General features: G+C 41.6%; 1 protein-coding gene across 1 annotated transcript in view; it reads right to left on the bottom strand.

Annotated features, from left to right (window-relative positions):
* CERS6 (ceramide synthase 6) overlaps positions 1–788 on the bottom strand; it is a 332,575-nt gene extending 331,787 nt beyond the window's left edge. The window contains exon 1 of the mRNA XM_004601129.2: positions 442–788. Within this exon, the coding sequence (XP_004601186.1) occupies positions 442–611 (170 nt within the window). The 5' untranslated portion in view covers positions 612–788. The remainder of the gene's footprint in view (positions 1–441) is intronic.
* Positions 789–17,020: the final 16,232 nt, after the last annotated feature.

The following is a 17,020-nucleotide window of genomic DNA, read 5'->3' as shown; positions in this document are numbered from 1 at the left end:
TGGAAGCGAGCCGGGCAGGGCAGCGGGGAGCCGGCAGCGCGCGCGGCGGGGCCGCCGGGTGCAGAGGGGCGAGCCCCGCTGGGGGCCGAGCGTCCCGCTCACCTTTGTTCGCCAGCGCCGGCCGCGGGGACACGGCCAGCACGGGAGGCGTGCGGGAGGCTCCCCGAGGCTCGGCGGCCCCTCCCCGGCCCCCGGGAGGAAATCCGTCGGCCAACCAGCCCCTCTCGGCCGCCCAGAATAGCAGCCGCAGCGAGGGCTCGAGCAGCCCTGCCCGCACACAAAGGGTGGGGGGTGAGGGCTGGGGGCGCGGGGCCGTGCGCCACAGAGCATGCGAGTGTGCGTGTGCGCGCGAGTGAGTGTGTGCGTGTGTGTGTGTGCGCGCGTGTGCGTGTGTGCGCGCGTGTGTGGAGGGGGAGGGGACGGGTGCACAGCCCTTCTTACCTCTCGAAGATGAGCCGCACCATGAAGATGCAGAAGGCCAGCGGGAAGGCGAGGTAGAGGTCCTCCGCCTGCGGGAAGGTGGCTTCATCCGTGTTCTTCAGGTCCGCCCAGGTGACATTGTGCGGGAGCCAGAACCTCTCGTTCCAGAACCAGGCTAAGATCCCTGCCATCTTGCTTTGTCCACTCCTGTCCTGCGGCCCCCGCGGCCCGACCAGCTCTCTCCGCTGCTCAGGGCGCCCGAGGGATGCGCGCGCTGATGGACCGTGCCTGGACAGCCGCCGCCGCCGCCGCCGCCGCCGCCGCCTCCGCCGCGGCCGCTGCTCTTGAAGGCTCGCGGCGAGCCCCGGTTCTCTCCTCCCTCTGGCCTCGTCGGGGACTGGGGCCGCCCCGCCCGTCACATGGCAGCCCGGTCTGGCGCCCTGATTGGCTGGAGAGCGCGTCAAGCAAGGAGACACACGCGGCCGGCTCGCCCACGCCCGGCGGGGAGGGCGCCACCGCTGCGCCCCGCGCGCACCGGAGCGCGGTCCTGTGCAGTGGCGCCCCGGCCCCGCGCGCTCGGCCTCTAGCTCCACGCACGGGGCCGCCCAGGGGGGCCCGCATCCCACCCCTTCCCCCCACCCTCAATCGAGCCCCCGCTCCCCGGACTTGCTCGCACATGCTCAGAAGGCTAACTCCAGCCCCTCTAGAGTTTCAGGGGTCTCAGGCTGCTTCCAGTGTGCCTGCAGACGTTGGGGAGGCAGCGGGAGACCGGAGTCAAATCTTCAGCACCAGCCCTGAATTGGGAGAAAAAAAAAAAGTGGTGGGGGGGGGGGGCGTGAAGTGCAAAGGAGGAAGAAGTAGGAGGGAGTCAAGTACAGCCGAAAGACAGGGTGAAAATCAGGAACTGGGGTGTTTGGGCAGGAGTCATCTGCCTCTACCCATACCGGTCTGTCTAGCACCTCTGACCTTCCCGCCTCTCCTGGTTCTGCTACTGCACGTTCCTCGACCCACTTCTCTTGGAACAAGGTCCTGTCCTAGGCTTACGGGGGACGAGGCCCTCCACCGTTACTTGTTCATGGTCGTGATGGTGATAGCACCTGCAGTGCGGTGTGAACCCAGTTTTTCCCTCAGCAAATTCCACCAAACCACAACTTGGCTTTGCAAATCAATCAAGAACTTCGACTCCCCCACTTGTCTGGAAGATTATTTCTGCCTTTAGCACCTGGAACCTTAGCACCTTCACACCCACGATCCATTTGCTTGTTGTTTGGAGAACCACAACTTGTGGGGACCTGACTGTAGGGTATGTTTTATTCATATTTCTCACCGTCTTTCGTTTTCTTTCTGGTTCTACCAGAAAGTTCTACTGAACTTTCCAAAAGGCATGTGAACCCATCCTTCTTGACACTCCTTCACACCCCAGTCCCAGCTTCTGCCCTCTTCTCTCCTTCCTTTTAAAAGCTTACTAAGGAACTGCCAGTGTATGTGCTTCCAATTTCCCACCTTTTGAATTTCTATTTGGACCTGTAGTCCTCGATGCTGCCCAGAACTGCTCATTAGACACCGTGCTGCTGAAGCCAAAGCTTTGTTCTTCTATCAGTAGCTCCTATCTCCTATCCTATATTTCTATCAGTGGCACGTGGCCAAGTTGTTTAGATCCTGCTTTTTGAAATGCTTTCTTGTCTTACTTTCCAAACCCACATACTTCTGGTTTTCCTCCTACCACAGGAATGCTTATGCTGACACTTTGTTTTTACTCCGATCATTCCTGGTCCTTTAGAGGTAGAGTGGCCTAGGATCATCTTTTGTCGTCTTTACTACTCTATCTTCATTCATTTACAGAATGCCTTAATCCAGGATTTGAGGTAGAACATCTAACTGAATGTACATTGCTTTCACGTCATTGTAAAGCTGAAAAATTGTTAAGTCAACCCATCCTAAGTTATGTAATAAGAGTATTTTACTTACCTATTTGTTTATTGACCTCTGGCTTTACACACACTCACACACACGAAAACATAAGCTTTCAAAAGTTACATATTTACACAATTGTTCTATCATTACCACTTAACCTTACTCCTTAACTTAGCGTACAGTAGATACTCACTAATTTGTTCAATTAGTGAATCAGCACTACTACAATCTCACAAACATATCTCTCTAGGAGAGGAAAAACTCTGAATAAATAATTGCATTAAACATTTATATACAAGTGTAAAGAACTATATGGGCATAAAGAAAGGATAGTTTGGGGGCTGGAGCGATAGCACAGCAGGTAGGGCGTTTGCCTTTAACACAGCCGACCCGGATTCAATTTCCAGCATCCCATATGGTCCCCTGAGCACCACTAGAAGTTAATTACTAAGTGCATGAGCCAGGTGTGACCCAAAAGCCAAAAAAAAAAAAAAAGAAAAGAAAAAAAAGAAAGAAAGGATAGTTTGATTCTGGGTGAGATGGAAGAGGAGGTGGAGGAGACCATGTGACCTGCTGTTCACAATTACTGTTGAACTAAATAAGCTGCTTGGAACCAACTGCGTTCTTGTTGTTTCAGGGATGTTAAGGTCTTTTGCTACCTTTGGAGTAGCAAAAGGTGATGTTGTGATGGAAACTAGCCTTCAGGGTCAGCACAACCCCTTCAATGGCTATTTCCTGTTCCTTATGTTACTTTCATGTATGACCTTGACAGCACCTTGCTGCATCCCTCAGAAATTCACTGCTGTCCAGAAAATACTGCTGTGTCTCCAAATACATGTAACTGTGTTTATGAAATAATGCTCTGGAACTTGCTAGACCATGGACAATGGAAGCCAGTGGCTACACCTATACACCTTTCTCTCATCCCTAGAACACACACCCAGTAGCTTCAGATTTACCCTCTAAAAATATCCTGCAATGAAAAACAATCATTTTATTTCAAATGCAATCAGCTCAGTGACTCTCTTGTATACCTTCTCTTTCTTTCTCTCTTACTTTCTCTTTTTCCTCATTCTTTTTTTTTTCAGAGAAGCTAAACCAAACAAGTGTTGCTTTCCTATGCATCAACTTGAGAAGGTGGTGAAATATCAGAAACATTTTTGACAGATAGATTTTATTGTACCAGAAAGAGAATGTACCACTTAGCTGCGACTCTTGCACAAGCTTTTAGTCTCTAGGAGCCTGTTAATGCCCGCCCATGTGATATATGGACTGATCATGCCTTTGTTGCTATGGCATCTGTCATGAAACTCATGAGAGATAGGAAAGGGATTGACTCTTACCCCACTATGTACATATTCAGTATAGCAAACATCTACTCTTTAATCTGCCTTTAATCTCTTCCAGAGAAAAGCCCCTTCCTGTCCCCTTTCATCCAAAAGATCACCACAGAAATACAATAAAGGAAATATCATTCAATGTTTAACCACATTTTATAGATATAGCAATAGACCATTGGCTCAGGATAGAAATTCAGGTATTAGGGTATGGCAGTTCCTCTGTGTGCTTGGGCTCCTGAATTTCAAGTTTAGCTCTTATTCTCCATACTTCATCACAGGGCAAATGGTAGGGTGGGGAGTCAGGGCAAGGGTAATTGCAAGCTAGTCTCTGACAAGAGAGAAGGAAAAAAGTAGACTTGTAGAAATAAGTAATGGTAAGAGACACATTTCCACATGGTACCTGGGAACCAACGACTTTTTTGTCTTAAAGTTTCTGTGAAACAGTTAGTCTCTGTGATTAACTCCCCCTTTTTGTTAGGTTGTTGTTATTTTAATCCAAAAAAAAGGAAAAGTGCCACTTTACAGGACATTTGTCTAAAAGGGTCCATCTCTAAAACTCTGCTGGCCTTAGTCCAGGCCCTGGTGAAAGTCAGTCACAGAAATGACAGAGAATACCGAAGAGGTCACTTTAAAACTTCTCAGGAAAGACTTCTGATTGTTGCCCCAGGGAACCAAGATGTAATTTATTCATTAAGTATGTTTATAACTCAGATATAAAGCCAATCACTGAACTTATAAAACAGAAATGATAAGGAGAAAAAGGATGAGAAAAGTTTTCATTTGGGCCGGGGGATGAGACATTGCCCAAGCTGCTAATTAGAAAAGCTTTGGGTTGCTTTGAGTCCAGAATAAGAGAAATTATGTGAGACTATATCAAGAATATATCATTTTTATTCCAGGCAACTTGATAAGATCAACAGAGCTCAGTATTATTTCTTGTTTTTAGAATGTTTATCCAGGTCACTATCCTTTTGCACATATATGTCTTTTTTGCTAGATACAGAAAGACTAGAACATTAGTTGAATTCCTAATGTACGTTGCATAACAGAACATGATAGTACTTGTTCTACAGAGAGAATTAAAATCTAACCGGGAATCAGGATATGCCTACATGAAGAGAAAGATAACAATACATACCAGTATCACTCAAGATAGTACTGGGCCATGTATGATAAATCCCCGGATGTCACAGATAACATGGGCTTCCTGCTCAAAGGAGGAAGAAGAGACTGTGTGGAAGAGGTCCAAGAGAGCTTTAAGAAGCAGAGAGAAATAGAAGCAGACTTTGAAGAATAAGTACGTTTTGAAAAGGCACCAGCAAAGGGAAAAGCTTAAGAAAATTTGCTGAAGGACATCAGTTTACAAATGACCTTTAGTATGGGGCAAATACATACTACTACTTATTTTAGTGAGAATAGTCTTTTATCTCTGATAATAGCATATAAAAATTTGGTAGAACAATTCCTGATACATTATACATGCTCAATTATTATAGGTTTTAAAGTACATAAAAATAAGGTATAATATATTTCTTGAAACACAGGATGTGCTGAGGTGCTAATAGTCTGCATTAAATTCAAACACTCAATTCCTTGATTTTAATGGCTGTTACTAAGAATAATAAGAAAATATTGCCAATTTTTATTTCTTCAGTCAATTTTTATTAACATAACCATTTTGGTGGCTAGCAAACTTAAATCTGTGTTCTTTTTTTTTTTTCCTGTTCAGGTGGTAGTTACTTGGGTCCTCATTTGTATATTATCTCAGAACAGGGCTAGGCAAGAAATAGGCAAGACTCAACCTACTAATAGTGCCAAGCACCATAACAATCATAGCACTTGGTCTCTTCTGCCATCTTAAAAAAATCAAATGGATATTTAACTCACAAAGTTGGAGTTAAGCTGAGTTAAAGAGTGATGGGAACAGAAATTGGCCCCAAATTAATTGTTGAAGGTTATAGAGCATGAATATTCACTTCATGTTTATGTTCCTTATGTAAGTATATCCAATCATTTTTCTATGCAGCATTTGGTCATTTTTGCTATTCAACATTAAATATATATATATATATATATATATATATATATATATATATGTCCATTTAGTATTCCTTGCAGAACTGGTTTAGTGACAACAAATGCCTTTAGCTATTGTTTGTATGAGAATGTTTTTATCACTTCCTCAAACCTCAGTTATAACCGTGTGGAGCGGTGGATTCTTTGTTGCAGATTCTTTTCATTTAGTACTTTGCATCTATCCTTCAATTTATTTATTTATTTATTATTTATTTATTTATATTTGCTTGTAGAGTTTCACTTGAGAAATCTGAGGTGAACTTTAGGTTGTTTCCCTTATATTTGAGACTTTGCTTGTCCCTTACCACTTTAAGGAGTCTATCTCTGCCTTTGGTTCCTGCCATTTTTACTACTATATGTATTGGGGTTGTTCTGTTTAGGTTTATTCTGTTAAGCCTTCTTTGCACCTCCAAGATCAGTATGCAAGTCTCACTCCTCATCTGAGGAAATTCTCGACTGTTATTTCTTCCCTAAATCACTCTTCTCCTTTCTCTCCTTCCAGAATTCCTATGATTCAGAGGTTGTACTCTTGCTATTGAAATATTTTAAATTGCCTTCATTCATTTTAAGATCTCTAGTCTGTTGCCTCTTTTATAGAGATGGTGTAGTGTGTCCAATCCTTGAGGTCTCTACTTTGATTTTTGGTTTCTTCCATTCTACTGCTGAGTCTTGGTCTTGTAATTTTTTAGCTACACCAGTTAATTATTTGATTTTTTCATTAATTTTTCTTTTTAAATTTTATTTTTATAAAATTGTTCACAATAATTTATTACATTTAATATTCAAACACCAGTCCCACAACCATGTACCTTCCCACCACCATAAGAAGAAAGTGTGTAAAGATTGTTGTATTTCATCCTAGAGCCATTTAAGCCCTTGTATAAGAGATTACATGCATGTATGTTAAACCCAAGCAACTTTTTGCTATTTTTGGTACATGGTGGGTTAGAGTATGAGAGTTCACTCCAGGAATTCTGAAATTTAGAATATGATTTTAGAGCAGATTCATTCATGGGTAAGGCCTATATGGCTCTCTTCTTGGTGGTTGATGAGATTACATGGTGCTGGGGGCAGTTTGTGGGTATGACTGCCAAGCTATGGGAAAACCTGGGAGCTGGGGGTAGGAGGCCCAGTCCGGCTTCAAGCAAGTTTGGAGGTTTCAGCCATGGGTCCCACATATCAATTTTTCTTTGAGTTTATTGAATTTCTCTTTCACTGATTTCCTTAGTTCACTGAACATCAAAAATGGTATTGTGGGGTTGGAGCAATAGTACAGTGGTGAAGGCATTTGCCATTTGCGACTGACCAGAGTTTGATCCCCAGCATTCCACATAGTCCCCCAAGAAATGCCAGGAGTGATTCCTGAGTGCAGAGCCAGAGTAACCCCTGAGTATTGCTGGGTGTGACCCCCCAAAAAACAAAGAAACAAAAAAAATATGATGTTGCTCTGACATTATCATTAGGTAGCATCAACAAGTTCTGATATACTTGAGAAGTGTCCTGGGCTTCTCTCCCCATCTGTTAACATGGCTGAATATCTTTAATTTTTTTCATTCCTGGTGCTCTGTGGGAACTAAAGCTAGAACTCTGAGTTTTAGGTGTTCTGCACTATTGATTCTGGTGCTTCTGTTTATAAAACAGGGCTTGCACCTATAATTCTACTGATTTCTTGCAACTAGGAATGCCTTGTAAGAATTTCTTACTGCTTACAGGATCAATGTGGTGCCTGTGACTCTGATTTATGTGTATCGGTTTAACAACACGGGATGGTGTCTCCTAAGCCCTGGAGCTGCTATAGCACCAAGGTCTACTCATGTGAGTTCAGGCCTAAGGTTCACAGTGGCTGGTGTCTGGATGCGGCATCATAGTCCAACTGACTTGGGCAGTGACTAGGGATTGTGGCCACATGGACCCATACATGGCTGTTCAGAAAGCTGATCTCCATAGCTATTGGGGAATATTTGCATTTGCCATCCCCAGCTTTGATCTACTCCAAACCAGTTTGATGGTCAGGGCTCAATTCTGGGGATACCAATTGTACTACCTATTGTACCTCTGAGAGTTCTGATCTTAGTTACCTTCTCAGGTATGACTGCTTCCAGATGTGGTCTGATGGTAACTGTATGATATTATACTTTCTATGCTGTATACTGCAGCACCTAGTCTGTTTCCGACATGCTGGATGCAGTTACAAAACTGAAGCTTTTCAGATCCTTGGCACTAGGTAGTCTTAGGTAGTCTCTGACTTAGGTTGGAGGTTAAGTCTGGTGTGCTCAATTTGCAAAATTGTCTCTTGGTTCTGAGCTGCCACTACAAGTCTGTCAGATTGGTGTAACAGCTGAAGTCTGAAATGTGGTGCCTGTTGGGTCGATGGTGTGACTCTGAGAATGATGGGGCAAAGCTAAGACCATGAGCCTATAGGGGTAGAACTGTGGCTGTGACCCTCTGCTGGGTAAAGCTCAAGCTGGAACACAAATGTGCAGTGCTTGTGTCTCAAGTGGCTACTCCCAACCTGGGCCAGGTGTGATTGTCCCACTCTTGGTTGGGCTTAAGAAATCCTGGGGCTTTGCAGCTCCTAAGAACCAATACAGAAGTTAATTCTGTGAGAAGTCTAATTGCTCAGCAGAAGTTAGTCTAGTGGGGGGTAGCAGGGTGGGAAAGACAAATCTGTGCCAGCCCTGGAGGCAAGCTGCTTGGGCTGAGCCAACACTGCAACCCTACTGAATATGGCTCACCTTTGCAATAGTGGCTCATTGTTCATGCCAGATGCAGCTGCCCACCATGTTCTGTTGCTGAGACACAAGAATCTTTCCAACTTAGTGAGTTTCATTAAAAAATTGACATCCTGACTTCCCCTAAGAAGACATATGGACGGCTAATAGGCTAATTTAAAAAGTGTTGATCATCACTTATTAGTAGGGAAATGTGAATCAAAACAACAGTATATTGTCTCCCCCCAGTGAGAATGGCATAGGCAACAAGTCTGGAAATAACCCGTGTCCGCAGGGTTGTGGTAAGAAGTGAACCACCATCTACTGTTGGTCAAAATGTCATCTGATTCAACCTCTATGGAAGCAGTATAGAGATTTTTGAGAAAAGTGAGAATAGAATTTCCATATTACCCAGAAATATCACTTCTTATCATCTACCCTTAAAACTGAAAAATATTAATTTAAAAAGATATGCACACTTATGATCAGTGAAGCACTGAATACAATAGCCAAGATAGAGAAACTACACATATATCCAACTACAGATGTATGGGTCAAGAATTTTTTTTTATTAAATCACCATGATATAAACAGTTACAAAGATGTCCATGAATGAGTTTCAGTCATACAACATTCTAACACCTGTCCCTTTACCAGTGTACATTTCCCACCAGCAATGTTCCCAGTTTCCCTCCTGCCCCCACCTCCTGCCTGCCTCTCTGTCAGACACTTTTCTTCTCTCTTTAGTTCTCTCTATCTCTCTCTCTTTCTCCCTCTCTCTCTCCCTCCTTCTCCCTCCCTCCCTCTCTCCCTTCTTCCCTCCCTCCCTCTCTCCCTCTCTCTTTCTCTTACTCTCTCTCTCTCCTTTTGAGTATTATGGTTTGTGAAACATGTACTGTAAGGATATCATGTATATCCCTTTACCTACTTTCAGCACTCAATTCTTGTTCAGAATGGATAAAGAATTTGTGGTATATACACACAATGGAATGCTATGCAGATTTAAGAAAAGATGAAATTTGCTGCTACTTTGATGGAACTAGAGGGTATCATGCTGAGAAAAGTGTGTCAGAGGGAAAGGAGCAGGTACAGAATGATCTCTCTCATACGTGAGATTTAAAGATTTGCAGGAAGGGAGCAACAAATGGTTGAAGACAACCGGGGAGTTTTTCTAGAGAACTGAGTTTACCTGCCAGAGTTAGGGAAAGGGTATGGATGGGAGGGACTTTAGGGACATCGGTGGAGGCAAATGGGCACTCTGTGGTGTTTAAGGTGTTGGAATGATGTATGCACAAAACTACCATTAGCAGTATAGTAAATAAAAATTAAGAGTATGCAATCCCAAAACAAAAAACTGTTTTTTTCTTTGCATATAGCTCCTTTCCACCCTAGATTGGCATTTTCTATAAGGTACCACTTGCAGCATCTTTCCTCTTTCAGTCTTCCCCCATGCCCCCACCCCCCCCACATTCACCCAGAAGAAGCTCTCCTTAGCTCTGACTGTCTATGTTCATAGTTTTGTCTTCCATATAGTTGAGCCTCCCTGAAATGATGACTGTTTTCCTGCTGTGGGTTTTCTCAGTGAGACATCTGACCTGATTCTATGCTACATTTAGTTTTTATGTACTTTTTATGTTGATGCCAGAGGAGCCCTCACATAAGCCTTTCAGCCATCTTGGACCCACACATATTCTGGTTGTAATACTTGCCAGGTCTCACTGTGGGGCTCACACACATTCTCCTGGGACTTTCACCCTAATCTATGGGGTTCATACATCTCTAGCAGTGCTTGCAGGGAAACATACATTTTAGTTTAGGGCTCAAATACACCTGACTGTGTGAGAGAGATCACAATACACTTTATTTCTGTGCTGGGGGCCCCAGAGAACAGATCTGCCAGGATTATGCTCAGGACTTGGAAACAGCATTGGGAATTGAACTTTGGTGTCAGGCTTCTAACACGGCCACTCTCAGTCACTATATTATATACACAGGCCCCAAAGACCATATTTTTAAAAGAGTATGTTCTGAAAAAAGTATATATATAAGTATGTATATAGTATACATACCTATACATACATATATGTGTATATATATGCTAACAAAAGACTAGCAATCATAATGATAAAGAATATGAAAATTCGGAGGCAACGTTTAGTACACAGGAAACACTAACTTTTCAATTTCAAGTGTAGGTTTCAGTGCTAGCTTTGCCTGCAATCGCCTGTTTTTCCCTAAAAAATTTACTTGACCTCTTGAAACCTCAGTTTCTTCACACATTTAAAAGAAATAATCCACCTATCATAGGGATTTAAAGCAATATTAAAAAGATAAAATATAAAGTGTTAACATTTCAAGTGCAGAGTTAATATTATTATTGTAGTAGCAATAATTACTAGTATAGTAATAATGTGATGAAGTTGCATTGTTTCAAAGAAGAAAAACCCAGGCTTTGTTGAGATAATATAATCTTCCAGAAAGGCTGAGTCTTTTGAATCTGAAAATGAATAGGCATTCATTTCTAAGATTAGTATTAACTTTCCTGTAGCAAAGTAAATGAAGCAGCAAGGAAGGAAGAGACGGAGAATGGAGGGAGGCCTTTAGAAGTCTATAACCCTGCTGTGTGATTCCTCATGTTTTTGCTGCTAAACTGATACAAACATATTAGACAGGAACTGCTTAAACCTAGTAACATTTTGAGGCAATTTAAAGTGTGGCTTTTGAAACAGGCAGCTTTAGACAGACAAGGAAGCAGAGAGATCTAAAGCTGAAAAGAATTAGATATATTGTGAAGATAGATTTGGATTCTCTGAAGGTCACGAAATTGGAATTTGCATTAAGCATAATGGGGTGTGGGCTCTAAGGATTGTTATTTTCTAGTCACTAGAAAACTACTGAGGAACTAAAGGAGACATGTTTGGATTTCATCAATGGAAGGACTGACGGAGTAATTGAATTTGGCCTGGCTGGATCCAAAGTACAGAGCTTGGGATAACTGGCTACAATAAATTTGTAATTTTTTTTCTGTAGAAGATAGAGCAATAATGGCCAAAAATGAGAGAGTGGCCTCATCAACTGTGAAGTTGCTATCATGGAAAATGTTTGGGCAAAGGTCTGCCTTTCTGCAATATTTGGAAAAGTATTCCTACTAAGATTAACCTAAAGTGGACATTCTCTGAGTTCCCTTTCATGTTCTGAAGTTCATGTAAAATTATATGGAGAGATGGACCAAGCTACACATAGAATCTGTCTTGCCCTAAGAATTTGAAGAAAACATTTATCCTAATAACTTATTTTTTTGTTGATGAGGAAATCTTAATCTGAGAGCTTTTAAAGTTTACCTAATTCAGTTATTTTATTCTGGAGTTACTTTTCTCATCCTTTGGCCTTTTCATTGACTATTTCAAGAGGGAGAATAATGAAAGTAAATTGAATTGAAATTGTACAAGAGAGTATGATAAAAGAAGTATAGAACGTAGTGCTAAGAACTATATATAAATTATTGTCTGTCACATGAGGGGAATTGAAATGCTCATTTTGATTATATTGAAATTATATTTCCAAAATTATTTGTATCATTATAAATTTCATTATATATGACTTAACCAATTCTTATATTCATGTAGAATCTTCACGTAATTTTGATCTGTGCAAATCTAGAGGACTGAATTTGTAACATTCGTTAGACATACCATATGTCTTTAGAATGTCCTTAACAATTAAGAATGTCTGACATCCTTAAATGGACAACCCTGGAGAAATCTTAGATATTTTTAGAGTGAAAGTGAGAAATATCAGACAGAATAAGCAATATTTTATTTTGATAAATTATATGTGTTGATATCCTCTTTAGTCTTGTAGTTCTAAGTGCATATTTTCATTGCTCTATTTGCACTATACTGTAATTTCTATTTTTTCTATAGCACAGAGGGTAGGGCATTTGCCTTGCAAGAGGCCGACCCTGGTTCGATTCCTCCGTCCCTCTCAGAGAGCCTGGCAAGCTACTGAGAGTATCCCGCCTGAGCAGCAGAGCCTGGCAAGCTACCAGTGGTGTATTTGATATGCCAAAAAAAAAACAGTAACAACAAGTCTCACAAAGGAGACGTTACTGGTGCCCACTCAAGCAAATTGATGTACAACAGGATGACAGTGCTACAGTACATGCATTCTTTTTACTGGTGAAAAGGCTGTTAGGATCGAGAAGGGACCACTATGACAAAAATAGTTAGAAATGATCACTCTGAATAAGAATTGCATGCTGAAAGTAGGTAAAGGAACAAACATGATAATCTCTCATTATCTGTGTTGCAAGTCATAATGCCCTAAAGGACAAAGAGAGAGAAAACAGGAAAGTACCTGAGAGACAGGCTGAGTAGAGGGGGGTGGTGGCAGGAAAATATGTGGTGGGAAATGTACATTGATGGAAGGATGGGTGTAGGAACATTGTACAACTGAAACTCAATCATGAACAGTCTTGTAACTGTGTATCTCACAGTAATTTAACTAAAAAATAAAATAAAGTCTAACTACCACTGAGTGTCTTTAACAAAACTTTGCGTAATAAATAGATAAAGGGGAAAAAGGAAACATCAGTATTATGTTACAGCAATAGAAAAAACAAATTCTATGGCCTTAATGCAAGAGGGATCTTCAGGAACCTTATTTTAAAGAAACTCAGAGACCAAAAATTCCATCTTAAATCCACTGTCATGATTACCATTACTGAGAAAGGGAACAGTTTATCATACACCAGTATTTAAAGTTTCTACTCAGAGGAAACTATTTCTAATGCTGACATTTTCTTGGCCAGGCCTAATTTCACAGTGGGACAGGACAGCCAATTATGGAGAAAACTTGATTTGTTCTGATTTGTATCTTGATACTATGACCACAGGGAGCATTTGACAACCAAAACTATGGATCATGTATCGAATGACTAAGTGAGGGCCACCCTTCACTACTTGTTTAGCTATTTGTAAAGAACAAGCACATGCCTCAATTTTCTGTTAATGAGGTACAGACTTATTTAAGAATGATGTAAAAACAACTACAGCATCTGGTGGATATTCAATAAAAGATAATGTCATATAGTGTTTTTTATTTTAATTTAATTTTTATACATATATATTTTTTATTAGTGAAGCACCATGAGTTACAGTTACAAACTTGTGAACTTTCATGTTTGCATTTTGTTTATATCCCTCCACCAGTGCTCAGTCCCCTCCACCAATGTTCCCAGTATCTCTCCCACCCTTCCACCCCATCCCCCCAACCCCACCCCACCTCTGTGGCAGGACATTCCCCCTTGTTCTCTCTCTCTCTCCTTTTGGGTGTTGTGGTTTGCAACAGAGGCACTATGTGGCCATCGTGTTTGGTCTATATTCTATTTTCAGAGTGCATCTCCCATCCCGTGTGGGTCCTCAAACCACACTTTACCTGGTGTTCCCTTCTCTATGCGAGCTTTCCCTTCCTCCAGCATGTGGGGCCAGCTTCCAAGCCTTGGAGCCAACCTCCTGGTACTTATCTCTACTATTCTTGGCTGTTAGTCTCCTATCTTGTTATTTTATTTTATATTCCACAGATAAGTACAATCTTTCTATGTCTCTCACTTTCTGACTCATTTCACTTAGCATGATACTTTCCATGTTGATCCACTTATATGCAAATTTCATGTCTTCATCTTTTCTAACAGCAGCATAGTATTCCATTGTGTAGATATACCAAAGTTTCTTTAACCAGTCATCCGTTCTCAGGCACTTGGGTTTTTTCCAGATTCTGGCTATTGTGAACAGTGCTGCAATGAACATTCAAGTGCAGATGTCATTTCGACTTTACCTTTTTGCCTCTCCGGGATATATTCCCAGAAGTGGTATTGCTGGGTAAAATGAGAGCTCAATTTCTAACTTTTTGAGAAGTGACCATACTGTTTTCCAAAAGAGCTGAACCAGTTGGCATTCCCACCAGCAGTATAGGAGGGTCCGTTTTTCCCCACATCCCCTCCAACAGCGGTTGCTTTTGATCTTTTGGATGTGTGCCATTATCTGTGGTGTGAGGTGGTATCTCATAGTTGTTTTGATCTGCATCTCTCTGATGATTAGTGATGAAGAGCATTTTTTCATGTGCCTTTTGGCCATTCGTATTTCTTCCTTGAGAAAGTTTCTGTTCATTTCCATCCCCCATTTTTTGATGGGGTTGGGAGTTTTCTTCTTGTAGATTCCAACAAGTGCCTTGTATATTCTTGATATCAGCCAATATCTGATGGGTATTGGGTGAATATTCTATCCCATTCTGTAGATTGTCTTTGTACTTTGGTCACTGTATCTTTTGTGGTGCAGAAGTGTCTTAGTTTAATATAGTCCCATTTGTTTATCTCTGTTTCCACTTGGTTGGTCAGTGGCATGTCATCTTTGAATACACCAATAGCTTAAATGTCATGGAGAGTTTTGCCAACCTTGTCTTCAATGTACCTTATGGATTCTGGTCTGATGTTGAGGTCTTTAATCCATTTTGATCTGAATTTTGTGCATGGTGATAGCAAATAGAATCCAACAACTCATCAAAAAGATCATACACCATGACCAAGTGGGATTCATCCCGGAGATGCAAGGATGGTTTAACATTTAGAAATCAATCAACATAATCCACCATATCAACAAAAGCAAAGATAAAAACCATATGATCATTTCAATAGATACAGAGAAAGCATTTGACAAGATCCAGCACCCATTTATTATGAAAACTCTCACCAAAACAGGTTTAGAAGGAACTTTCCTCAAGATAGTCAAGCCATCTACCACAAACCTACGGCAAGCATCATCCTCAATGGAGAAAAACTTAGGGCCTTCCCTACAAACCTACGCAAGCATCATCCTCAATGGAGAAAAAATTAGGGCCTTCCCTCTAAGATCAGGGACGAGACAAGGATGCCCACTCTCACTGCTTCTGTTTAACATAGTACTGGAGGTTCTTGCAATAGCAATTGGGCAAGAAAAAGACATTAAGGGCATACAGATAGGGAAGGAAGAAATCAAGCTTTCACTATTCGCAGATGATATGATACTATACCTAGAGAAACCCAAAACCTCTACCACGAAACTCTTAGAAACAATAGACTTGTATAGTAAAGTCGCAGGTTATAAAATCAACACCAAAAAATCCATGGCCTTCCTCTATGCAAATAACAAAACAGAGGAAAGTGACATAAAAAAAAAACAATCCCCTTCACAATCATGCCCCAGAAAATCAAGTACCTCGAAACCAGCTTAATCAAGGAAGTAAAGGATCTCTACAAAGAAATTTTATATATATATATATTTTTTTTTCTTTTGCCAAGGCATCAAAAATCAGATGGACCGGACACGTAATGCAATTCAGAGATGACCACTGGACTAGAGCTGTTACCGACTGGATTCCACAGGATGACAAAAGACAGCATGGCCGCCCACCAATGAGATGGTCAGACTTCTTCGTCAAAACCCTGAATGAATGGTTTGAGGGTCTTCCTGTTTCTGGAGCAAGCAGATATCATTGGGCTATGCTAGCATGCAATGGGGACGAATGGAGATGTTACTGGTGCCCGCTCAAGCAAATCGAAGATCAACAGGATGACAAGTGATACAAGTAATTTTATAAAGTTGTTGACAGTGATTGGTTGCCTTCTGCTTTATACCCCATCAAGTATGGTGTGCTACTCTCCATACATCAGTGGTGGTGTAGAGTATGATACGTCACTCCAGGAATTCTAAAATTTTAAATATGGTTATACAGCTGAGGTTAACATCTTTTTTTATTTATTTATTATTTTTTTATTAGTTTATTTTTAATTAGAGAGTCATCGTGAGGGTACAGTTACAGATCCATACATCTTTGTGCTCATGTTTCCCCCATACAAAGTTCGATAACCCATCCCTTCACCAGTGCCCATTCTCCATCACCAGTAAACCCAACATCCCTTCCCCCCTCCCCAGTCCCATCTCCCCCCACCCCACCCTGCCACTATGGCAGGGAATTCCCTTTTGTTCTCTCTCTCTGATTAGGTGTTGTGGTTTGCAATAAAGGTGTTGAGTGGCCATTGTGTTCAGTCTCTAGTCTGTATTCGGCCCGCATCACCCTTCCCCCACATGACCTCCAACCACATTTTACTTGGTGGTCCCTTTCCTGAGTTACCCAGAATGAGAGACCAGCCTCCAAGCCATGGAAACAATCTCCTGGTACTTATTTCTACTATTCTTGGGCGTTAGTCTTACAGTCTATTATTCTATATTCCACAGATGAGTGCAATCTTTCTATGTCTGTCTCTCTCTTTCTGACTCATTTCACTTAGCATGATACTTTCCATGTTGATCCACTTATATGCAAACGTCATGACCTCATTTTTTCTAACAGCTGCATAGTATTCCATTGTATAGATGTACCAGAGTTTCTTCAACCAGTCATCTGTTCTAGGGCACTCGGGTTTTTTCCAGATTCTGGCTATTGTAAACAGTGCTGCGGTGAACATATAAGTGCATATGTCACTTCAACTATACTTTTTGGCTTTTCTGGGATATATTCCCAGCA

This window comes from Sorex araneus, chromosome X (assembly GCF_027595985.1).
Source record: "Sorex araneus isolate mSorAra2 chromosome X, mSorAra2.pri, whole genome shotgun sequence".
Classification (NCBI taxonomy): Eukaryota; Metazoa; Chordata; class Mammalia; order Eulipotyphla; family Soricidae; genus Sorex; species Sorex araneus.
The sequence above is the reverse complement of the archived record's forward strand: the minus strand, read 5'-3'. Positions and strand labels throughout refer to the sequence as shown.